Source organism: Sceloporus occidentalis, unplaced genomic scaffold (assembly GCF_023333645.1).
Source record: "Sceloporus occidentalis isolate IW3139 unplaced genomic scaffold, rSceOcc1.0.p SCAF_6, whole genome shotgun sequence".
Lineage (NCBI taxonomy): Eukaryota > Metazoa > Chordata > Lepidosauria > Squamata > Phrynosomatidae > Sceloporus > Sceloporus occidentalis.
In genome coordinates, this window is record NW_028316986.1 from 39267501 (window position 1) to 39293406 (window position 25906).

At 39.0% G+C, this 25906-nt stretch overlaps 1 protein-coding gene across 3 annotated transcripts in view; it reads right to left on the reverse strand.

Annotated features, from left to right (window-relative positions):
* Nucleotides 1–25597, reverse strand: part of RAB3GAP2 (RAB3 GTPase activating non-catalytic protein subunit 2) — a 65353-nt gene extending 39756 nt beyond the window's left edge. Inside the window, exons 1-13 of one of the 3 annotated variants that reach the window (XM_089529341.1) lie at nucleotides 25435–25597; nucleotides 14929–14993; nucleotides 13960–14086; nucleotides 7853–7934; nucleotides 6538–6585; nucleotides 6311–6386; nucleotides 5868–5969; nucleotides 5090–5189; nucleotides 3604–3702; nucleotides 2761–2909; nucleotides 2229–2308; nucleotides 2044–2133; nucleotides 660–799 (exon numbers count right to left, since the gene is read on the reverse strand). In XM_089529341.1, coding sequence (XP_089385467.1) covers nucleotides 660–799; nucleotides 2044–2133; nucleotides 2229–2308; nucleotides 2761–2909; nucleotides 3604–3702; nucleotides 5090–5189; nucleotides 5868–5969; nucleotides 6311–6386; nucleotides 6538–6585; nucleotides 7853–7934; nucleotides 13960–14086; nucleotides 14929–14993; nucleotides 25435–25564 — 1288 coding nt within the window. In that variant the 5' untranslated portion in view covers nucleotides 25565–25597. Of the gene's footprint in view, nucleotides 1–659; nucleotides 800–2043; nucleotides 2134–2228; nucleotides 2309–2760; nucleotides 2910–3603; nucleotides 3703–5089; nucleotides 5190–5867; nucleotides 5970–6310; nucleotides 6387–6537; nucleotides 6586–7848; nucleotides 7935–13959; nucleotides 14087–14928; nucleotides 14994–25262; nucleotides 25324–25434 lie in introns of those variants that run through there. The other 2 variants (XM_089529342.1, XM_089529343.1) reach the window with 2 other exon arrangements.
* Between the last annotated feature and the right edge of the window lie 309 nt (nucleotides 25598–25906).

Consider the following 25906-nt stretch of genomic DNA (forward strand, 5'->3'; position numbering starts at 1 on the left):
CTAGCTTTCAACTAAATAACCTAATTAAAAAATAGCCCTTTTGGGTCAATAAAAAAACCCAAAAATGAGGTATTGGGAGTATATTCAAATATATCATTGAAATGTCAGGAATAAATATTCCATCACATTAGTTTTATACATCCCCAGTGGAGCCATAGGAAATGCCATCCACTGCCAGTAGTATAGTGGGAAAACATTAAAACTGACCATTTGTTGAATGAATTTGGATGGCTTTGAGCTTTACCAGTTCATATCAAGATTTTTGGACATTCCTCAGTGGTCCGCTAGAATACATATGCCAATGTACTCTCCCACAAGATACATCAGATAGACACCCAGGATCTCAGACTTTGCTGCTTCTAACACAGTTTAAGATTCACTGTCCTTTGTCTTGGTAACCATGTAGCCAAAAGGAAAGATCTCTTCAAACCAACTAAACAATAGAAGTAATATCTGATTTAAAATGTAGGCTTTTGATTCCAACACCATCACTTTCCCCCCCTTTTCTTCTCCTGTATTTTTAAGATCTTTTGCTTGATGAAGAACCAGTAGAGTTTCTAAAGCTTGCATGATGTGTTTTGTGAATTCTGGTTGGCCAGTAAAGGTATTATGCTTTGGTAAATTTTGGATTTTTATTAAGATATATCAGTATGTCTAACCTTTCCACATACGAACAGAAAGTCCTCTTGCAACGTCCAATAAAAGAACCCGTCCAAAATCATCAGTTACTGCTGCCAAAGAGTTACAAGGAGAAAGACAAATCCTTTCCCCATGGCGACGAGAATCAGGAATTCCAAACCTAAGACCAAATAAAATTGAATATGTAAACTGATATCCAAAAATTGATTACTTAATCTAACAGCAAATTCTCAGAATAATAATTATATTGTCAAAACTTTTCTGATATTCCTAATACTAGAACATGAATCAAATAGTTTAAATCTAATAATCTTTTTTTAATCTCTCAAATTTCCCATTAGTCAAAATAAAACATGCAGACCAAAGGTATTATAGGCCCCATACAGACAGGCCAAAATAAAGCTGCTTCAGGTCACCTTGGATGTATGCTGTCTAACTGATGCATGCATTCTAAGAGTCCAGAAACCACGCCAAAGCCATGCCCCAGTCCTAAGGACTGGAGCGCAGCTTTGGCACAGCTTCTGGCCTCTTAAGATGCCTGTGTCATTTAAACAGCATACCTCCAAAGTGACTCGAAGCAGCTTTATTTTGGCCTGTCTGTACAGACCCATAGTTTTCTTTTCCTGTATCTTTGCAGATATTCCCTCTGATGTGCCTCTCTATCAGTCAGGCAACAAAGAGTTTAACATTTACAATACAAAATCTACTTGTATTGGGAGGTGTACAAAGTCTTCAAACAATGAGATTTGGAATCAGAGTTAACATAGTATGCAATGAAGGCAGGATAAAGGCATGGGACACAAGCCAGAAGAGACTTTTCAAGAACCCACACCATCTCAATCTTTTTTATACACATGTATGCACCAAGCCTTTACAAGAAACTGCTAATCTTCCCTCAACACAGTAATTCAGACATTAACATAAACACATGGTTTTGTGTTAGAATGAACAGGCTGGGATTACACAAATGAAAACATGTAATTGCTTACTCTATTTTTTTCATGAACCTAGCCAGAGACATATTCTGCTGATTAGGGGAGCAAGGATAAACTATATAGTCTGCTGGACTATGAAAGAAAAAGTATGTGATCACAAGGCACTTCATGTTCATTCACATACTGCTAAACCCTGCTACGGAATTATGTCTGAAACATCCTTCAGCATGCCCTTTTGGGACTTCTACCTAAGGCAATCCCATCAGCACTTTCACACATTCTCAAGGTGGTCAGAGACAATCAGACAAGTCCCTGCTCAAGTGGAAGAACATGCCATGTGACAGACAGCTGTGCTTTGTTTGGACACTAATATGTACTTGGAAATCTTTGGGATTGGAATACACCCACGTTTCAGCAATAAGGGAAACACTTACATGATTACCCTTCTAAAAATCTGTTCCATACTTACCTCACCGCTAAAGGAGTTGCAGGCTCAACCTTGGGCTTCTGTTTCTGCACAGGCTCTTCTTCCTGCTTATTCTTCCAGCCTAGCCAACCACTTGAAATAGAGAATGCAATATCATCACAGTCTCAGTTTCAAAAACATACCCATGAAAAACAAATTCATTATAATTTCAGTCTACTTTACATTACCTGGCAGCATGAAAAAATGCCGATGTCAGCTTACTTGCAACTGCTAAAGCAACATGAGACAACAATGGTTGTGAACTACCCTATGGAAAAATAAGAAGTTGTTTATAAATGGGCTACAGTACTGAAAAGTCTTTACAAATAGCTTATTAGCTTATAGGCAGAAATGTACGACTTAATGTACAACTAATTAAAATCTTGAAGAACTACAAAGAATGGTGTTGGCGTGTGCACGTGACATAATTTTATTGCTTTATTTGTCAACCAATGAGATCAGAAATGTTTACCGATTTAATATAAATCAATTAGATATATGCTGAGAGATCCTGATCTAACATCTGTCTACACCTAAGGAATACTATTATCGAGGCAATGTTAATAAAACATTCTGCTCTCGTTTACACTCCTTTCCTCACCCGACCTCCGCAACCAACCAGCAGTTCTGAATATCAGCAAACACAAAAAATATTCAGAAGAGACTCAGTAGGTATAGGAAACAAGCCAGCAGTCACACTGCATTTCATAATACACATACCTCAAGAGCATAAAAGAAACCAGTGAAAGGATTTGACCCTACAGTTATATACTGAGACATAGCAGGAGGGTTGTTCTTTATTGTTGCATTAAATCCGCCAATAGTGGAAGCAGTCTTCATTAGATCAAAAGGTGACAGAGTCATGATACCTGTTTTTTTTAAACAAAACAAATTGATATGTACATTTTAATTAGAGTGCTTTACACTGATATTTCATTAATAATACATCAAAGGCAGCACACACTCATATGTATAAATAATCTTCAATAATTTGGTGGGTTGTTCTTTTTATTAAATCCTTGCACAAAGTAAACCAAAACATGAGCTCAGAAACTTTCTCAAAGGAACCTTCAAGATTCAGTATACGAACCTGCCAGTAACATTACCTCTTAAACTCTTTCTGCAACAAGTATGCCTCAAACAGAAGAGAAAGAAAATACTAGTAGCAGCTGAACAGACTGAAAAGACTGAAAAGGTTATTTATTTGGGCTACAACTCCCAGAATTCCCCCAGACACTTGTATAAGAGATAATGGAAGTTGTAGTCCAAGAAAATAACATTTCCAAATTTTACAGCTGTTATCGAACTGGCTCTTGAGCTGCACCTGAGCCAAGCAAGAAAACATTAGTCATGTTTTCTTGCTGATGCCAGGACTCAAATATTTAAAACACTAGCTTTAAAAAAGAAGAGGAGAGAATCAGGAGAAGAGAGAATCAACTTTATAAACTTTAAACACATTACTATATAAATGTTTTCTCATTATTGCTGCAAGATGCTGCGTTCTCACAGTGCATAATAGAACAAGATTATTCATTATGAAATGCGTACCAACATACTACTTACCAACACTAACATGATCAACTATAGTATCCACGTCCTGCAGGCCCCATTTCTTATAGGCTAATGGAGGTGGCTGAACATTCTCATTGCCTGAAGCTGCAGCTGCCCATTTTATTAAACAAAGAGAAACAGATTACAGAAAAATATTAGACTGAAAATGTCATAGTTCAGCCAGTATACAGCATGATAAGAATTGATAAGCTATTCTTTAACTGAATATCTAAATTTCTGGTCTATATTTCATTTCTTTCTATGTTAAAGCAAAACAATATCAAAAGTTCTATGATGCAAATAGCTGCAGCATTACCAAATAAAAGTTTAATCAAAGAAGGAAATATATTACGGTTACAGTCCTATAGATCAAGGGTCTGGAAAGTACAGTCCCCACATGCACCCTCCAAGCTGTTTTTGCTGTTTTCCAAGGAGGACCATGCTCCCCCCCACACACTATGGACTTCCACAATCTCCAGTATTTTTACAATGGCCTATTATAGCCAGCCCAGAGGAAGTGCTGGGAAAAGAAGTGGACTGTAGTCCACAAAAGTGCCTATTATAATAAATTTGTTAGTCTTTAGGATGTGCCAAGACACTGAAGCTTTTGATGCAAGTGATTGATATAAGTATTGCTTTGGAAATAAATTGGAATGACTAAAGTTACTTTTTTTACAGGTATGGGTAAATATTTTAATTGTATTTTAATTCTAATTTGCTGTCTTTTTACTGTACCTTTTTAAAAAATCTTGTTGAAAGGTGCCTGAGCCCATTTGGGGCGAAAACTGATATATAAATCAAGGAGGTAAATAAACATGCAACCTTTCTTGTGTTGCTTGACAGCAACTCTGATCTTAACTCTTACTCTGCTGGCAAGAACCCATGGTAATTGTGGTCTAACAAAATCTGAAGGGCCAGCATGTTTACTGGGCCTACAATACACCATTCAAAAGCCATGCAGTAAAGTCAATGCCATGCAATAAATCAAAACTTTCAATCATGCCCAGATTACAGAATTATTACAAGAGTGCAAACTATTAACAGTATGCTCCCAGATGCTGGCTATAAGAAACCTGAAATTCTGAGGATATGCAGAAGCAATTATCAGACAATGACATTCAAATGACTTTTAAAAAAACAATATTTTTTTTGCAATGTTTGCCGCCAAGTTTCCAAAAAGGAGGATTTCAGAGCATGGAGGTCAGATTGGGAAAACTGAGATTCAAATCTATATGAAGAGACAAAACTGGCTTGACATTTGGCCAATCACTCTGTCTCAGCCAGATGTACTTCACAGCGTTGTTGTAAGGACAGACCAGGGAGGAAATCTCTCTATGCCTTTTCTTGAGCTCAGTGGTGCAAAACAGGGTATAAATATAACTAGCATTTTTTTTCCAACATGCAATTTTACAACAATATCCCTGCAGACATTGAGGAATAAACTAATACCATTTCAATACTGAAAGTGAAAATGGATCAAGTCTGTGGACAAAACTACCTCTAGCTACTTGATTTCGACAAGCACGGAGGGACTGAAATAGGCTGAAACCATCAATTGTCACAACTGCTGCAGGATACAGGATGCTCAGTTCCTCATTCTGAACAAAAGGAAGAACACAGAAAACTTAATAGTAACAGAATTAAGTATTTATGTAAGCAACTAATAAATATTAATCCAGTTTGTTTGATTAAAAATACTAAGCAATTGCTAGGCTCCTAATCAAGATATAAGGTGCACACTTTTGTGCTAAAGTACCAGGATCTGAACTGATAACTGGATGAACTACCATTATGCAATACAACCATAATACTCAAGCAACTCAGTGACGATTGGAAAGTAAAACAGTACACTTTTCCCCAAACACACAACACAGCCTATTACAGCATGCTTATATGACACCTATCTAGATATCCCTACAACTAATACAGTTTTGCTATAGGTAACAAAAACTTATGACCTATAATTGATATGAAACTTTGCCCTCACCCAACAGTTAGTCTAAACCATGATTAATGACAATTAACATAATGAGAAATGACGATTAAGGAAACTATGGGAGATGGATCTGAACAAGATAAAAAGAAGCAAAGATCGTCATACAAACATACCCATACCCAAACACCTTAACCACAATTATGGATCATATCTTCACAGTACTAACAAATTTGATTCACATGAGCGATCCATATATAACTTGGCAAGGTTTTTACAAGAGACAATATTACAGTACTATGTCTTGTAATAGTTTTACTGTTTTATCTATCTGCCTCAGTACCTGTTCTGTAACTCCAGGATGTCGTGGAATCTCGTAAGTTCTGCACTTGAGCTGCAGGACAGGATCTTCATTTAAAAGCTGTGCCAAAAGCAGCACTCCATTCTAAAATGTGAAAACAGCAAATGTAAATACATGTTATTAATGGTGATTAAGTCACAAAGCATCAGTTCATACATGGCATTTTTCTAACACTTTCAGTACAGAAAAATGTGTATTGTTTTCGAGCAAGGTGAAAATTTTATTTGGGCTTTGCTACAAATACACTTGAATAAACTTCTTAGCAACAACAGTCTTTTCGCAGAATTTGCATCAAAAACCATATGCTTTATAGCAATATATTTTATAGGAAACTTTAAAGCAATATTGACTATTTCTGTGTAGGAAATGTGATTATGTGGAGCAATTTGTAGCAAGCAGGCAAATCATGGTGTTAACTGACTCACCTCAGTATAAAAGCGAACATAGCCAGAGGTGAAGCCTACAACAATGCAGGTCCAGTCAGGGCGCCCTGTAGAGCTCCTGTCTCATGAAAAGAAAGTAAAAAGAATCAACTCTAATTCTCAGTTAAATCACAACCTCCATTATTCTGATGAGAATTAACATGCATGTATCTGGAAGCAGGCCGAAACTCTTTAAAGCATTTTATCTGGTTAAATGAAACTGTTCTTACCTTTTTTGACTTGCTAGTGGAATGCACAATGCACTGCTTACACATTCACTAGAAGCAAAACACAGTGATATTAAACATTTCATGCAAGATTGTCACACAGAGCACAGAACTGTCAATCTCAATAAAATTATGAGAATAGAAAACTGCCTACTGCTTATGTGGCTTTGGTGGTTTTGTCTCTCAATTGTAATTGTTTATTATAGTATGATAGATGTAAACAAGGAGTTCAAGATGGCTGACCAAAAATTGATGTCATGGTACTGTTAGATTTTAGATGACTACCATGAATGGAAAAAGCTTGCGAAGATCTTCATGGTATTCTTCAGAAGATCTACTCATCACAGTAATTTCATACAGGCTCTCCTTCACACACCACAAACACCACTATATAACTGTACTCAATTAGAGACACATTTATAATGCAAAGCATTTGTTTGCATATACAGTGCACCCTTGGTATTCATTGGGGTTTGGATAACAAAATCTGGGGCTGCTCAGATGACCCTTATCTAAAATGATGTCCCTTATCTAAAATGGCAAAATCAAGGTTTGCTTTTGAGAATTTTTAAAAATATATTTTCAAATCATGCATGACTGAATCCATGGATTAAGAATCTGTGGAAACAGAGGGCCAAATGTACTGTGCTGAGTGTGCTCATGTTTTTCTCCAACCCCTCTATATAGAATTTATGAAATATCACCTCTTCTCCCCCATAAAAATCAAGGAGTTTACGAATGTTTCTTGGGGAAGTGCTGTAACCCTGGGAAAAACCATAGCCTTGTATACAGGAAAAAAATCCCCGGCATCTCCAAGTTATTTTGGGAAAGATTCTTGTCTGAAGATCTGGATAGCTACTGCCACTTAGTTTAGACAATACTGAGCTAAAAGACCAAAAAGCAGCTTTATATGTATGCATTTTTTCACTTTTTAATAAATATTTATTAATTTTAAAAATACCAAACAAATTAAAACAACAAAAAACCACACATATAGGGGAAAAAAATAAAAAATGAAAACAACCATACAAAAAAGACACATAACTATTCTCTCAATTTAACTTCCCGACATCACAAAATTAACTTTAGATGTCCTTTTTAATTATATCTCATTACTGCTTCTCGCTCAATGTTCTTTAGACTTCCTTACTTGTTCTGTTCAATGGTTTCTGTTATTGTACAAATATTATTATTATTAATTTCTCAATAAGATATCGAGATATATGTATGTATTTTTGGATCATCCTGGGGTTAGATTTTCAAGGCAGCATAAAAAGTGACATTCTTATTTATAGCATACTCTAGTTTCCATACCTACCCTTCTTCAACATTCAAAGAGCCACTCCAACCAACAGCATATTGCATTTCTTCTTTCCCTTTTTCACTGTGTTTCCATTTGGCTGGGGAAAGAGAACCAAAAAAATATTAATGGACAAAGTTTTTACTTACTATAGAGCTCGAACAGACAGGCCAAAATAAAGCTGCTTCAGGTCACTTTGGAGACATGCTGTTTAACTGATTCATGCATCCTAAGAGGCTAGAAGCTGCACCAAAGCTGCACTCCAGTCCTTAGTGTGGCTTTGGCACAGCTTCCGGCCTCTTAGGATGCATTAATCATTTAAACAGCATGCCTCCAAAGTGACCCGAAGCAGCTTTATTTTGGCCTGTCTGTTCGGGCCCATAATTTAACATAAAAGAAAGGGGGTTGTTTATGTTTTCAGTTTAATTGTATCACCAGTGTTTTTAAAAATTGTCTTGAATTATATCCTCAGACTAACACAGTTTTTTTTAAAAGTACCTAAGGCCCGATCCTTGTCACATGCAAGGGTTGCCTGATAGGCGGAGCGCCCACACAGCCGGCAACCCTCGCACATGACGAGGGTGCCGCAGCCGCAGCGCACCCACCAGACGCGACATGTAACTGTGATGTCGCAGATGTGCCGCCTCCAAACAGGGCAGCGCAGCTGCGATGTCCCCACGCAGTCACTAGCAGTTCGGGGCGGCGGAAGTACACCACAAAAAGGAGCCCTTCTGCGTGCTCTTTTTTTGCTCCGCAGCAGTGCCACGCAATTTGGTTGCTATGGAGCTCCTGCGGAGCATAGAGAGGCGCCAGAGATGCACCCCTTTCTGGCAGTCTGTACCCCGCCTAAAGCTACCCACAAATTTAGTTTGACCTTCAAAATATTGATACAAATCCAAAGAACAAGGGGACCTCTGCTTGCTGGATGGGACTTCATTATTCCCTAGTCTTCCTTGCATCTTGCTGTGCCCCTGCCCCTCAATTGTCTCATGAGAGTCTCTTCAAACCTTTGAAACAGTGCGAATTAATAGGCAGAAATTTAGTAGAAATTGGTGGATAGTGTCTAGACTGAACAGCAAATTGTTCCAATTGTGCAAAGCTTGTGTGCAAATGCATTACTGAGGGGCATTTAGGAATAATCTCCTTGGAACAGTAGTGACACTATTTTAACGTTTCTTCCTTTACAAATCAGACAGATAACTGCATCGTGGTTATTCGTGGTCATGTTTAAACCTTTCATCTTAAAAAAAAAACTTATGAGACCAAGAAGGATTCCCTCATCTCCTCATACACCCAAGGGATGTTGGAATGTTTCTGAAGCCATCCAAGGAAAAAACGAGCACTGGATAGTAACTTCGGCACACACATTATAATTTTGTCACTATATATGTCTTGAGGCACTGCTGATAAGGCAGGGTGAAAATTCCAAAAAGAACTAATTTAAAATAAGGATGGATTATAAGACAGTTTTTACAAATTATTTTCATGAAGACGGATAGACAAGCCTTGATTGTGTATCCATGCTGTCTTGAGGCATATTACAGAATGATGTCATGTAATTTTCTGTTTATTGGACTGTAGGCCTGACAGTATGGATGAATCTAATTTTTATCTTAAAACTGATTAGCTACCCTACAGCAACTCTGAAACAGTGCACTTCCATGCATTTCAGGAACATTTCAAATTTGTTCATAACATAAATTAAAGTATCATTTAGGTATAACAAAATCCAGGTCAATGCAGAACTGAGTTATAATTTCCCATTACATCAAATATTACCATTCAAATTTCCCTACAGCTTAAAAAATTGCAAAGCAATTTGAGATCCTGACAGATTTATGAAAACGTAAGATACTTCTCTTAAATATGTAGTTTGACCTGTTATGTTAGGACACACTGTAAAATTTTTATCCTGTAGTTTGGAGTTTGTAATTTCTAGCTTTACATCAAGATTGAACACAGAAATAAAAATGCTGGCAAATTAAGCTATTTCAATTATTAAAAGCTGTTTGACTGCATGTTTTTACTTCATTGCTCAGCTCTGAGGTAGATTTGCATCTGATATTTAGTGTGAATTTATTTAGTGTCAGCTACCAGGCATTTAATTGTTAAGTTCTCTTCTTCTCCATACAAGGCCTCTCTTTAGTAAAAGAAATTCCTTTGGAATTATTTCTAAAATAATCATATGCACACTTATTCAGGACTAGCATAAAGACTTCAAGAATCATTCAGTTCTTGTGAAGTCTGTAGCCAAAGAAGATTTTTGTTGAAACTGTGGATTGCATTCTGTAAATGGAAAGCCTTCTTTTGTTCATGGGAGTGCCTGCTATGCATCATAGAGTCAAGTAGAGGAAGGAGTGGACATGATTTTCATTAGTCCCTCTGCACCACCTCCAACTCTATTCTAAACAGTCCCCCAACCTTCCAGAACATCTTTTTAGGAGGACTGGAGCAGAAGAATGGAACAACATGAATTGTAGCCCCTCTACTGCTAACCACACTATAGACTTCCATTCAAAGGAACTTCGATCTAACTCAGGGTCAAAACAGACGGACATATCGGCGCTAGACTGGGGCATCTGCATGCCCAATCTGGCTTTTTGTGCAGGAAAAAGGACATCCTTTCCACCACAACGGCAGCTTTTCTGTGCTCCTGCAGTGTGCAGCATATGAATGACATGCTACTGGAGCACTGCGATACTGCCCACTTTGTGGTTGGGCAGGCAGCATGTCTTTTATCAATTACCAGATGGGAATAAGATGAAGATAAATACTGCTATACTGCCATCTCCATTAACCTCCAATCACTTGATTAAATCATTTGTTTTTAATGTTTATGGCTTTGTTGACAGAAAGGAAGTTTCATACTATATATATATATATATATATGAACAGGTATTTACAAAATAAGAAACAACACATGTCCATCAGTAGTAGTTGTAGTCCACCTTTCTCCCAAAATTGGGACTCAAGATGGTGCACAATTTAAAAAGAACTTAAAAAATGCAAAAGAGACCTTAAAATGGAATTAAACAAATCACACTATTAAAACAAATCAGATCTACAATTAAAATAATAAAATGTGATTAAAGTGATTTTAAAAACTATTAAAAACAATTGAGATTAAGACACTACAGCACTCTTTAGCCCATTCTTTCAAAACTTTCTGTAATAAAAACCTGTCAAAATAAAAATGGTTTTGTCTGCTGACAGAAAGATAAAGAAGAGGCCATTCTGGTCTCCCACAGAAGGGAGTTTCAGAGTCTAGGGGCCCTATATCCCGTCCCCATCAACCATGCTTGGGATGGTGGTGTGATTCTGAGGTTGTACAAACAGGTAATAAATGCCGGCATCAGGGCAAAGTGGGGCCATGGCGACCGCATGCGAAATGCCCCAACTCTGCCCCATGCCGATGTGATGCCATGCACCCCACCACACAGCAGGAGAATTACGACGCTCCCTTGGTGCAGCGTGTAGACATGCTGTGCTAAAGGAGTGCAAAAAGCTGCAGCGCCGATGGCACAAAAAGGAGCTGCTTTTCGCAGCTCCTTTTTGCATAAAGTGGCTCCTTTTTGCACTGCAGAAAGATTGGGGCTGCAGGGTGCGGTTGCCGTGACCCCAATTTGGCTAGGAAGGGGGTGGTGTCCTGTCACCCCTTAGAGGTTGTCTGTACAGCTCCTAAGAGAAGGGTCTCTCCTGTAGATCTCAGGGTCCAGGCTGCCTCATAAGGGAAAATACAATCTGCCAGACAGCATGGGCCTGAGCCTTATAGGTCTTTACGGGTCATAAGCAACACTCTGAATTATGCCAGGAAACAAAGTGGCAGCCAGTAGAGCTATTGTAACAAGCCAGTAGTATGGTCCTTATAACCTGCCCCAGTTAACACTTTGTACAGGCTGAAATTTTCAAACACTCTTCAAAGGCAGCCCCACATAGGGAGTGTTAAAATAGACCAAATAGGATGTAACAACATGTATTACCATGGCTAGATTCAACATCTTAAGGAACAGGTGCAACTGGTACACAAGCTTAAAATATGCAAAACTATTCCTGTCCACTGCAGAATTCTGGGCCTCTAGGTTCAAAGCTAAGTCCAGGAGTATATCCAAAATGTGAACCTGAGTCTTCAGGGGAATATAATCGCATCTAACACTGACTGATCTCTACTCCCTGATCTGCCTTTTGACTGACCAGCAGCAACTCCATCCTATCTGGATTAAGTTTGCCCTCATTCAGTCCATTACTGTAACAGATACCAGTTTAGAACCAAAACTAGTTTTTTGGGTTGAGGTGGAAAGGAGTAATAGAACTAATAGCAATAGAACTAGTTGTCATCTACATATTGATGGCACCACACTCCAGATGACTTCTCCTAGTGGTTACATGTATATATTAAATAGCATGGGAAAATAAAACACAACCCCGAGGGACTACACAGGCCAATGACCAGGTGGTCGAACAGAAATCCCACAGCATTCTGTGAAGGAATGAGGCCACTGTAAAACAGTGGCCCCTAGTCCCATCCAAGAGAGGTGGCCCAGACGGATACGATGGACAAAAGCCAAAAGTCCAGCAGAACCAGGGATTAATTCCCTGTCCATTTCCCAGCACAGCTGTCTCTGTTCTCTAACCAGAAGTGCAGACTACTTTAAAAAATCATTTTCTACAGTAAACATTTGCAATAAACAAGTCACACTAAAACAAACAATGTAGAAAACAATGTAAAGAAAACAAGTGACCACTATTTCTAATTTTTTTCAAGGTATTAAATACAAAATTATTTTTGAAAAAAAAGCTTCAAAGTGCCAATGTGTACAAAGAACAATGTTCTAGAACGAACAAGGCCATTTTACAATCAAAATGCTGAGGATGATAGTATGTCCAGTTTGTAACATAACACATAGAATTAAATTATATTCACAAAACACAACTACAGTCGTCCCTACATTTTCATAAAAATTCAAAAATATTCAAGCCCCATTGGCTTGAATGACTGCGCGCTCCCATGCACGGTTCTGTGTGTACACCATTTTAACCCTCCTCACTTGCCCACCGACGAATGACCGAGACCACAGATTCAAAGTCTGCGAAAATGGAGGGACAACTGTATTTGAAATCACAAACCATTCACGTATATCCTCAAATTACATGGAAGAGAATCAAAACTTCAGTTTACCAAACTAGCAAGAAAAAGGGCAGAACAGTGTGGAAAGAATAAAAGGAGCTATGTCAGTATTTCATATGATTAACATCATCATCAGAATTTGTGGGATAAAGCACTATGGAACCCTTACTGATAAAATTCCTATAGCTAGTGTTAATCATGGCAACTGCTATGGGTAAAGCAATCTCCTTCCTCTAGTTCTTGTACAGCTAGCATGATGTAGCGGTTTGGGTGTTAGACTCTAGGAGACCAGTGTTCAAATCTCTGCTGAGCCATGAAAACCCACTGAGTAACCTTTGCTTAGCCATGGAAACCCATTGGGTGGCCTCTGGCAAATCACTCTCAGCGTGAGAGGAAGGCAATGGCAAATTCCCTCTGAATGTACCTTGCCTCCTCAAAATGTGATAGGGTTACTTTGGGATATACATTAAGCCAAAAATTATTTGAAAGCATATAACAACAATTCTCTCTTGTTGGACAAAGAAACGCGAATCATGGCTCTAAAGTTAACCCCAGTAGAAACAGGAATTAGGGAAGTAAATCCTTAACTATTTCATTCTCACATGCAAAGATGCTTGATTACAGAAGTTTTCCCCCTGCTGTGAGAAAAAAACAAGTTTTCTTCCTTGGTATTCTCACTGTATACACACGTCCTGAAGTGTTGTGGAAGAATTATTCCAATAATAAAACATTGGGGCAGGGGGTTGGCAAGAAAACGGGAAGTTATGTGCAAAAAAATCCCATGTGTTTTCTCCACAGAATAGTTCCCTCATAATACTTCAGGATATTGAAACACTGAGAGAAAACCGCACACATTCTCACTGATCTGTTATACTTGCCTGCAAGATTTTCTGAATGTCAGCAGTTTTCAGATGAAACCAATTTATAAATTTTATCTGAAAACTGCTATTGAATGTCATGGTATAACAGCATGAATATAAGAAGCATACAACATACTTACGCACAAAAAACACAGCTTTCTGCTCACGAGCCATCACCATGAGATCATTTGTTGGCGACAAGGATAAGACACAGTCCTGAAGCCAGGAATTTGCCTGTGTCTTGGACGCTGATTCCTCTTCCTCCTCCTGTATGCAACAATTTTTAAAGTGATTAATTTGGGAAGGATATAGTGCTGGACTTCCACCCATAAAAAGTGAAATCCAGCAGAAATGGTGATCTTCCCACAGCTTTCCCTCAGGAATCCCCCAAAACCTCATCTCCAAAACTTCATGATCTCCCCCAAAAAAATATGCAGGAGGGGAGAAGGTAGGGAAAAGGGAAGTTCCACTGTACATTAAGTGTGCAAAGAAAAGAAAAGAAAAAAGACAGGTTTTGGGGAAATGCAAATGAATATAATTCCATGTGACTGCAAAACTTGTGGCAGTGGAAAAGAGCCCTGGTGGTGCAGTGGTTAAATGCCTATACTGAAGTCACTCACTCACAAACCACAAGGTTGCGAGTTCAATACCAGCCAGGAGCTCAGGGTCAACTCAGCCTAGCATCCTTCCAAGGTCGCTAAAATGAGTACCCAGTTCGTTGGGGCAATTAGCTTATACATTGTAAACCACTTAGGGAGTGCTTAAGTGCACTGACAAGTGGTATAGAAATGTACTTGCTATTGCTATTGTGGAATAACAAAGAATATAAGCTTTCCACTGCCACTAGCTATCCAAGAGTGAAGTTATTATTGAAGAATTTTAGTATTAATAGCAACCTTGAAATGCCATTATTGCAAAGGCATGTTATAAATATCATAACACAATAACACCAATAATAGGAAGGAAATTTGTATGATAATCAATATGTACACTGAATGTGTGAATTAAATCTTTTTAACTACTGAAATAGAACATTTCAACAGAGTTATTCAATTTATTGTTCATTGAAATCTCATCTGTAAGAGACATAATCAGCAATGAATACTTACCTGTTCTTGTGTTTCTGATTCATCCCAGGCACCCCAGCCATCCTCTTCCCAGTTTGATGTTTTACCTAGTATTTAAAAACAGTTTAGTTTTAAAAAATCGTAACTGTTCTGTTTCTATGCTGAGATGAAATATTTCATTTAAACACTAAAAAAAAATAACTATACACAAATATACCAATAGTTTCAATCAAGAAATGCATTGCATCTTTAAAAAGCAACATATATACCAGAAACACTCATCTGACAAACATTCAAATAAAGATCTGAAAGACAGAGTAAGTCCCATCATGGCACTAACTTTCCATGCCCCCCCCCGCCCCATGGGTGGTGGGACTGCGTGCTCCTATGAAGGAAGAGCCTATGCTACTGGTAGAGTCTTCGATGTCAGGCTTTAGTTGAGAAGCCATACTAAATGTGCCAAACAGCTAATGGACAGCAGCAGTAGTGGGGAGTGATACTAGCATAGAATCTCTCAGAAACAAAGGCAATGGCACCATAGCTAACACTTGTTAGCACTGCACAGGAGAAGGCATTCTTCTGAATGTCTTTTACCATGAAAATCCCATCCAGTTTGGACAAAAATCCCAAATGAAACAGGAGACAGTGTCACAATGTGACTCCCAGGTTCAAAGATACTCAACAAGCTATTGGGGTATAGCTGAGGACAACTACAAGTAGTGCTGTGGCTAATGATGCAACCAGACTCAAGCTGAAATGGCTTTAGCTGTTGACATGCTAACAGGTGAAAGGAAAATCCAAAGCTGAACAACACACATTATAGGATGTGAGAATTACAAATCAGAGGAAGCTAGACATTGTAAAACAAGAAATGGAATATATAAACATAGCAATACTTGGACTGAACAAGCTGAAATGGACAGGAACAAAAACAGATAGTGTTCTACATAGGAAATGAAAATTAAAGAAGAAATGGGATGGTATTAATAGTAGGGAGAGATGTAGCAATGGCAGACAGAGGATATAATGCAAAGTCTGTCTGAATAATATCAATACGATTTCAGGGGAAAAAAACATCAATATAGCCATAATTCAAGTTTAAGCTCTAACTACAGAGGCAGAAAGCTTTAATGGAGAACCAAATATTGTAGGAGAATTTGGCCTAGGATCAATAACAACAACAACAACAACAACAACAACAATATTTTATTTATATCCTGCCTCTCCAGCAGGATCAATCAAGAAATGAAGCAGGAGAGCAACTGACAGAATTTTGTGAGGCAAACCATTTAACACAAACACATTATCCAGGCAACCAAAAAACAACAACTGTATGTTGACCATAACCTGATGACCAGTACAGAAATTACATATACATAATCAGAATCAGAAGATGGAGAAGCTCTATTCTCTCTGCAAAGCAGGACAAGAAGCAGATTGTGGCACAGACCATGAACTGCTAATATCAAAAATTGGAGTAAAGCTAAAGAACATTAACCCAATAACTGTGCCAAAATACAAACTGGAGAACACCCTTGTATAATTTAAAGATTCTAAGTAAAAAAATAAATTTGAATTGACTGAGAGCCAGAACTCTGGACTGAAGCCTGGGACATTATCAAGAAGGAATGCAAAGATATAGTATCTCTCACCAAATAGAAAGAAAAGCCCCACTGGATGACAGATGAAACTCTTCAAGTAGTTAAGAACAGACAAGAAGCAAAAATGAAAGCAGATAAAAATAGGGTCAGAACCCTGAACACAACTGTGAGCCACCTTGGGTCCCTTCTCAGAGAAAGGCAGCATACAAATGAAATAAATAAACAAATAAATATAAATAAACTGTTCAACAACTTGTGTGCAAGGACAAGGAGAACTACCATACCAATCAATGCGGAGGCAGACAAGAACAACAAAATAGTAGAAAAAGAGATCTCTTTCACAAAATCTCAGAAATCAAATGGAAATTTAAACCAAGCGTGGAGATGCTATTTGACAAGCAGGGGAATATAATACATGAGCAAGACAAAATAGAAAGACAATAGAAAAAATACAATGAGTAACTATATAAGAGAGATGAAAGGATGATAGTGTACATCATGCAAAACTTTGTATCACTCTCAAAGAAATGGGCATTTGATTGTTCTGATATGAACCTGTACTCAAGACATGAAGCTACCATCAGGACAGAATACGGAAAGACACAATCGTTTCCAACTGGCAAAGTGGTCAGGCAAGGCTGCATTTTATCACCTTATCTGTTTAGTTTGTATGTTGAACATATCATACATAAAACTAGATTAGACCTGGAGGAAAGAGAAATGACAACTGGATAAAGGAACATCAACAATTGAACAGTTAACAATTTAACATTAACAATTTAAAATGACATCATACTACTAGAAGATAGCAAAAATTTGGGATGATTATTTGAAGATCGTCCAGAAAGAAAGTGCTAAAGCAGGGTTACTGCTGAACATTAAGTAAACAAATATAATGTCCATAACTTTAAAGTAGACAATGAAGACATTGTAATAGATAAAGATTTTCCACTTTAACTCAGACACTAATCAGAATGGAGACCATAGACAAGAAATTAGAAGACTAGGACTTTGAAGGGAAGCTATGAAAGAATTAGACAAGATACTGATGTGTTAAGACATATCATTAAATACTATTGTTAAGATTGTCCGTGCCATCCTATTTCTGATTTCCAGGTATGGTTGTGAAAACTGGACAGTGAAGAAAACTGACAGAATCAACTCATTAGAAATGTGTTGCTGGACAAGAGTTCTACAGATACCATGGACTGCTAAAAAGAGAAATAAACGGGTTCTAGAGCAATTCAAGCCCGAACTCTCCCTAGATGTCAAGATGATTAAACTGAGATTGTGTACTTTGGGCATATCATGAGAAGACATAACTCAGAAAAAGTGCTTGGTAAGGCAGAAAGCAGTAGGAAAAGTGGAATACCTCATTACAGGTGGATAGACTCAATCAAAGAAGCCACAGTCCTGAGTCTGTAAGATGTGAGCATGGCTGTTCATTACAAGGTGACTTGAAAGTCTCTCATGTATAGGGTCATCATAAATTGAAGTCATCTTGATGGCACTTAACAAACCATTAGCCAAAAAATGCAAGTGTAAGTTCAAGTTAACTAGACTGAGAGGAAAATGGAGAGTAGCCTTGGTGAAGAAGCACCTATGACACGCGTCATAGTGTCAAGTTTGTACAACATGTGATCCATAAAGTCAAATGTAGCCCATCAATTATGCACTGTGGGATTATGCCAGGCAACTGTCACCCTATCTTGTTTAGAACACCAGGCAAATAACAAAAAAAGAGGTGTATCAGCTCCCCTGAGGGCCACTATACATTTTATGGGCTATATTCAACTTGTTTCATTGCAAGTTGTGCATGTCTGCTCTTGAGTCCACATTGGCTTCCTTGTAAGCTTTTCCAGCCTTATTAAAAGTATTGGTGGCAATGATCAAGCACTATGACACAGCCCATACAGATGCAAGATTTGTGTATTAATCATTCAGTCTAATCTTTCAATACATTAGTGGGGTGCAAGTTGCCTATATACCACATATAACCCTTGAAACACATATAGCCCTTGAACCACTGTTGCATGAATATCCCAGTTCCACCTCTGATGCTGAATTGGGAATGGCTGCACTCCAAAGAATGAGTACAGTAATAACATATTCAGCTTCCTGTGTTCCATTCCAGAACTGAACCTGGCAGTTTCAGGCATTTATGGTCCAGGGCCATGTCCTGATACTCCTCTAGCCCATAGCTAGCTCCCACAGTTGCTATCAAATTTCAGTGCCAACAACAACAGGAAATTCAGTGGTAACTGTTGAATATCACCCAACAGAATGAGGTACAGCCCTGTTAAATCACCTCTTCTCTTTACATACAGTCCTCCCTCCATTCTCACAGACCTGGGATTTTTGCAGGGGGGGGATCCCTCACAAAAAAGGAAGAGCAACTGTACAATTGTCAGACTGTCTCAGAACAATCAGTGGTTTTATGCAGTCCCCAGTCTCATAAATACTGAAGACATGGAAGAGTGTTGACATATTCCCAGTTAGTCTCAGAAAGTGGTATTGCATTATTTTTATCTTTCTATCTGCTTTATCACACGAGGGGGCAAACATTATTTAAACAACAGTTAAATCAGAGTTAAACAGAAAATGCCTGATGTTTATCACAAACATTTCCTGTTTAACTCTAGTTTAAATCCTGTTTGCCCCCTAGTGTGATAAAGCAGTATGTTATTAAAACAAAGGAAATTGACAGCAGATAAAATGTTCGGCCAAGCGGACAATAACCAGGCCAGTACAACCAGTCAGTCAACTGAATCACAATAAAATCTTTCTGTCATACTTCCAGGCGCCCAATCAATTTAATTCAGATGAAGATAGTAGAAGAATACTTGAACAAATTCTTCCTACATATTTTAAACAGGAGTTTATTAGTGCTAGTGCTTAAGCCATTTTAAGGTAAATACTGCTACTTTAGAAAGCAATAACAGACATGTACATCTAAATTATAAAACTGCCAACAGCAATTTACTGAACCAAAAAGGTCTCAATAGTCTGCATAGAATGAGTCACTCATCCTTTATACATATTCATCAGAATAAATTTGATCATGGAGTCATTTCAAGCACCTCATAAGCACCATGTTTACGAGGATCAGTTTCTCAATTTCACTTATAATTCAAATCAAAACATCCTCATTTACACATGAGTTAACAAATTCAAACTAGAAAGTAGTTAAGTGTGTTTCATTCTGCTGAATGGAAAATATATTTAAGTGGGCACATAACAAAGAATTCTCATATCTACTCTTATAATGTATTTTCAATGAAGTTCCACTCATGCTAAATAAGCTAATACAATACATTCCAGTCTACAGTACATTACATTGTTTAATCTAGTATTGTGGTGCTTTCAAAAAGATGGACATGAATTCATAGTTGAAAATCAGTATCTAAATACCTTTATTTTATTAGTTTGTTTTGAGTTTTTCAGGCTATGGGGCCATGTTCTAGAAGAGTTTATTCAGAGAAGATGCCAGCCACAGATGCTGGCAAAACATCAGGAATAAACTCTTCTAGAGCATGGCCACATAGCCCAAAAACTCACAACAAACTATGGATGCTGACCATGAAAGCCTTCGACTTCACATTACTTTATTAGTTTAACTATGAAAAGGAAACAGCAGACACGAATTAGAAAACAAGAATATTTTTATTTTTATTTTTTTACAGACGTGCAATAAATCCAATTGTAGTTTGAATGTTAACAAGCATATTTGGTAGCTGACAGGATCCCATAATCAACAAAATACAGAGAAAAACTACTGAAGTTATCTAAGCAGACCCTTACTCTTATTATTCACTGCTTATTTTTCTCTGCATTTCAAAAAATGCAACTGCTCAAATTATTCTGGACCTAATTTTAAATGGGATGATTTTCCAAGGTCTTATGACACCAATCCCCACAGGGAATATGGCCAAGCCTTCATTACAATTAGCATGAAGCTTACTAAAGATGCAGAACTGCTCCTTCTGTAATTTAACTAGAAATATTAAAGTTAATTTAAAAGCTTGGTTGGTCCTATTATGCTGACATCTCTTTATTACAATTTTAAATCTTTATTATGGTAGTTCAGATGAAAAAAATTAAATGCATTTTTCTTAAGATCCACTTTCTCAATTAAGCCTTCTCCATTCCATTTGGGTTTTTCCTTCAAGATGACTCCCTTCCTGAGTTGGAAATAATCCACTTGCCTGTTAAAAGTTTTATATCAAAGTAAGTTTTGTTTTTCTGTTTTACTAACAAAAGACTCCACAGATATATGGGTTGAGTTGTACTTTGTGTGTGAACTCTGTAGCAGGGCTGAGAGGTACTGCTGATGCTCTGAAGGGAACTCATATTTTGGGGGGAAATGGTAGGAAATTTTGGTAGGAAAAGATGCAGTTGTGCAGTCAGACCAAGTTTTAATTTTAGCTGGAACTCAGGCCAGGTCTTTCAGTCAGAAAATTCACCAGAAAGCTCATCTCTTGAGAAATCCCAAAGACATAATGTTCTCCCCATGGACACCAAACTGAAGATAATGCTGGCAGATTTTTTGTTGTGTGCATTCAAGTCATTTCTGCCTTAAGGCAACCCTAATGAGAACCTATCACAGGTTTTTTTTAGCAGAATTTGTTCAGAGGGACCCTATGACTATATGGTGGCATATAATTATATATATATATATATATATATATATATATATATAAAAGAAACTACCCCACTGCCTCTTTTTTCCACTGGTCTGCCTCTGATATAATACTCTGCCTGCTGTTCATGTTAGTTTTTGTTCTAGTCATACTGAAATTGACTCCAGCGAGTTCTTTATTTACTATTTTTCCAAAAATGGTCTTGGAAATAACTTAATGAGGCCATAATATGATTGCTGAGTTACTTAAAAGTGTTGGTTCTGTTGTTCTTGCCACAGTAGACTAACACGTCCATCCAGCTGGGACTTAGTTCTAATAGAAACTTCATCCATGTTCTTTCAAGAAGTACTGTATATTGCATCATTTGAAAGAGATTTTCTTAAAAAACTGAATATACACTCAACTCTCCACATTTGCGGCTTTAACTTTTGCGGATCTGATTATTCATGCATTTGATTAATATGTTCCTCTAGGAATATCTAGGTCCTCCAGTGCAACTCTATGGTCAACTTTAACCAAAGGTCCTGCTGAAGGATCTAGATTCCTAGTGAGAATACTCCACTAGGCATTTGTAGATCCTCCAGAGCAATTCTGTGGTCAATGTCTGGCCACAGAGTTGCACTGGAGGACCTAGAGATTCCTAGGTGTTCTCTCAGGTAAAAACAGTGGTTTTGTTATTTGCCGTTTTTCCATTTTTACGGGAGTCCTGTGCCCCTAACCCCAGTAAATGTGGGAGGACGAGTGTAGTTCCACTATAGATCAGCAACTGTGATACCTTATTGGACCGGTTCTCTGGGAGAGAAGTAAGAGGCATGGTGTTGTAATTGTTCCAATACTAAGCAAGATAGTTACAGAGAATAACACTGAGCAATTTTTTGTTCAGCCCCGTATAGATTAATATGAGAATTTAGTAAACTAATCTGGAGTATTGAAGCTGAGCGCTATTAATTTGCTGATGACACACAGTAATATTGCTTCTAGTCATCAATCTAGTAAAAGTGCTAGTGCCTGACTCCAAATGGTATAATTAGCTAAATGAGGGCTCATAAACTGCAGCTGAAAACTAATAACACTGAAGATATAGGAACTGGTGTTTCCCAAGTCCAAGAACCCACTTCAGACAGAGTTGCCAAGAATCCCTGAAAGAGCATGTTCACAGCTGAGAGTATTCTTGGATTCATCTTTGTCACTGGACACTCAACTGGCATCAGTTTCTCAAAGTGCTTTTGGAAATCCTTGGTTGGCCTGACTGCTATGTTGTTGTCGTCAAGTCATTTCTGACTTATGGAGATCCTATCACAAATTTTTTTGGCAAGCTTTGTTCAGAGGAGGTTTGCTCTTGCCTTCCTCTGAGGCTGAGAAAGTTGCCAAAGGTTTAATTTTTAAAAACTTATACTTACCCAGAATCCCAAAATCTAAAATTGCGCACATGGGTGGCTGAGATAGTGACACCCGTTCTCTCTGATGGTTCAATGGACACAAACTCTGCTTCATGTTCATGCCCAAAATTATTTTAAAATATTGTCTATAAAATTACCTTACGGCTATATGTATACATAACATAAATGAATGTCACGTTTTAGAGTTGGGTGCCATCTCCAAGGTATCTAATTATGTATACACAAATATTCCAAAATCCTCAAACTCTGAAATCCAAAACACTTCTGGCCCCAAGCGTTCTGACGAAGGCAGACTTAATCTGTACCTTTTCAAAAAAAGACCTCATGCCTAACTATTGACCTTGAACCAATGAGGCACAGCACAAGTGTCCAGTTTCCTTACCATGAGATTTGCCTGTGGAAAAAGGAAGAATTCCAGTTATATGTTGTTGATGTTAACTGCACTCAAGTCGACTTCAAGTCATGGTGACCCCATGAATGAGACACCTCCGAGCCCCCCTGTTCTCAATTGCTCTGCTCAGGTCCTGCAGGCTCAGGGCCACGGCCTCCCTGTTGTATCTATCCATCTGGTATGTGGTCTTCCTCTCTTTCTACTATCCACCACCTTTCCTAGTATTATTGTCTCTTCCAATGACATGTGTCTTCTCACGATGTGGCTAAAATACAACACCCTCAATCTTGGCTTCCAAAAAGAAATCAAGCCTGATTTGTTCTAGGAACATGTTTTATCTCTTTGGGTTGCCCATAGTATCCTCAACACTCTTCTCCAGCACCACATCTCAAATGAGTTGATTGTCTTTCTATCAGCCTTCTTCACTGTCCAGCTCTCACATCTGTACATGGTGATGGGCAACAGTTGTATACATATGCAAAGGGATCTTGTAGCACCTTTGAGATTAACTGGAAGAGGCAAGTTGGTAGCATGAGCTTTCGTAGACTTGAGCCTACTTCCTCAGATGCACGGGGCCATCTCAACTTAGTTGATTTTCTTTCAGTCAGCTTTCTCCACTCTCCAACTCTCCCATTGGTACATGGTGATGAGGAATACAACGGCTTGGACTATCCTCACTGTTGAGCCCTGGTGGCGCAGCGGTTAAATGCCTGTACTGCAGCCACTCACTCAAAACCATTAGGTTGTGAGTTCAATACCAGTGAAAGGGCTCAAGCTCGACTCAGGCTTGCATCCTTCTGAGGGCACTAAAATGAGTACCGAGTTTGTTGGGGGCAATTAGCTTACAGCTGTAAACTGCTTAGGCACTGTTAGCTCAGTATGAAGCAATATATAAATGAAGCTTTTTTAATTATTTTTTTGGTTATCTTTGCACTTTAGGGTCTTGTCTAGTTCTTTCACAGCTGCGCTTCCCAATCCTAGTCTTCTTCTCATTTCTTAACTGCAGTCTCCAGCCTGGTCTATATTTGATCCAGGGTTGCATGCATACATGGTGATGGGGAAATACAATGGCTTGGACTATCCTCACTTTCAGCGTTCAGAGTTACCTATTTTCACTTTAGGATCTTGTCTAGTTCTTTCATAGCTGCCCTTCCCAATCCTAGTCTTCTCCTCATTTTTGACTACAGTCTCCACTCTGATCTATCCGGAGCTTTAGCCTATGGGATCCAAGGTCGCATCCATACATTTGTACCAGAGTCTTCTCAATAGCTGCTCCCACCCTCTGGAAGTCTCTTCTGCTTTCCTTTCCATTTGTCAGAAAGCAAAAACATTTTTATTCAGGTAGGTTTTTAAATATACTATCCTGAAAGGGTGGCTTTTATATGGGATTGTGTTTTTAACTTGAGTGTGTTTTCATGTGAATTTTATACTGTTTTAACAAGTTGATTTTAATTGTTTTTAAATTCTTATTACAGTTTTTAAAATGTTTTTATCTGGTGAGCCACCTTGGGTCCGTCTTCTGGGGGAACATATCAGTCAATCAATACAGCCTCAGGGGAAGGCAATGGCAAACCTCCTCTGAAGAAATCTTGCCAAGAAAACCCCATGGCAGGGCCTTAGGGTTGCCGTAAGTCAGAAGCAACTTGACTCCTTTCCAGGCAAGCATTCTCTGAAGATGCTGGCAAAACGTCAGGAAGAAACTCTTCTGGAACATGGCCACATCGCCCGAAAAACCCACAAGAACCTTGAAGAAACACCACAACAACAACAACGAGGAGGAAAGCAACAGCTTAGTCTCTCCTTGCAGAGGTCACATAAGGGCTACTCACTGCAATCAGATATAACGTATGGAGCGTATATATCTCCTTGCGCGGCTCCCTTCAGATGGTCACAGCCATTCACCTGAGGAACAAGGCGGCCATTGAGGTGGAATCTGGGTCAGAGGGAGACAGCGACCCTCCAATTTCCCCACTCCTCTCACAGACAAACCTGTGAGTAGCCCTTATGTGAACATCCAGGGCTAGCTGCGTTACGGCATCTAAACTCCACCAAACAGGGATACCTTTTTGGTTCACTGTCTGTTGGCTTTTTGTTGTTAAACAAAGCATCAAAGTTCAGTCTGGGAGAGGCAGACATCTTCCTTCCCCAGGACCTGTCCTCCATTTCCTCCTCCTCAGGAGGAACTCCAAACGTCCTCCATTTGGAGCATAACTAAGAAGTATTTCTTTGGCCATGCCTTACATCTTCCTTCCCCAGGACCTGTCCTCCATTCCAGCCTTGTGTCCAGGAGTGAATCCCAGCATGTCCTCCATTTTGAGCATGGCTAAAAGAAGCATGAACTTACATTTATGGGAGCGTGTTTTGAGCTTACAAGTCCTCCATGTCATCCTCCTTTGGAACAAGGGGGAATCCCAACACGTCCTCCATTTTGAGCAGGGCTCAAAAGCACGAACTGGTGTCCAGAGGAGTGCTCTTTAGCCTTTGTATGCTGAGATGCGCTACGCGTCCGAACTCACCTCCGCTTTCCTTGCCAGCAGCAGCAGCAGCAGCTCCAGGGCCGCCTCCCTGACGGAGGTGCGAGCAGAGGAAGTCCCTGGCCGACTCCAAGTCCTGGAAGGTGCAGAAAGGCGCCAGAGCACAAGCCATGGCTGCCAAAGGGGGACCTTTCGCCTTCCTTTGCCAACCCCACCCGGAAGGACGGCGGCGGAGACAGCTCAGCCGGACCTTCTGCGCATGCGCGGGGCTGGAGAAGACAGGAAATGGAGGCGAGCCCCTTCATTAAAAAAACACACTCAGTCAGAGAGAGGGGAGGGGCCAGACGCGAGTCCGCGACCGTTTCTGGTCACGTGGCTTCCTGAGCAGGGATTGGGAGGGGGAGGAGGACTGAGTTCCTGGGCGCGTGCAAGACGAGCAAGATCAGGGAGGGACCAATAGCGTCAGTGGGGGAGGGAGGGAGGGCGGACTGTACCAAGTGACACTCTGAAGGGG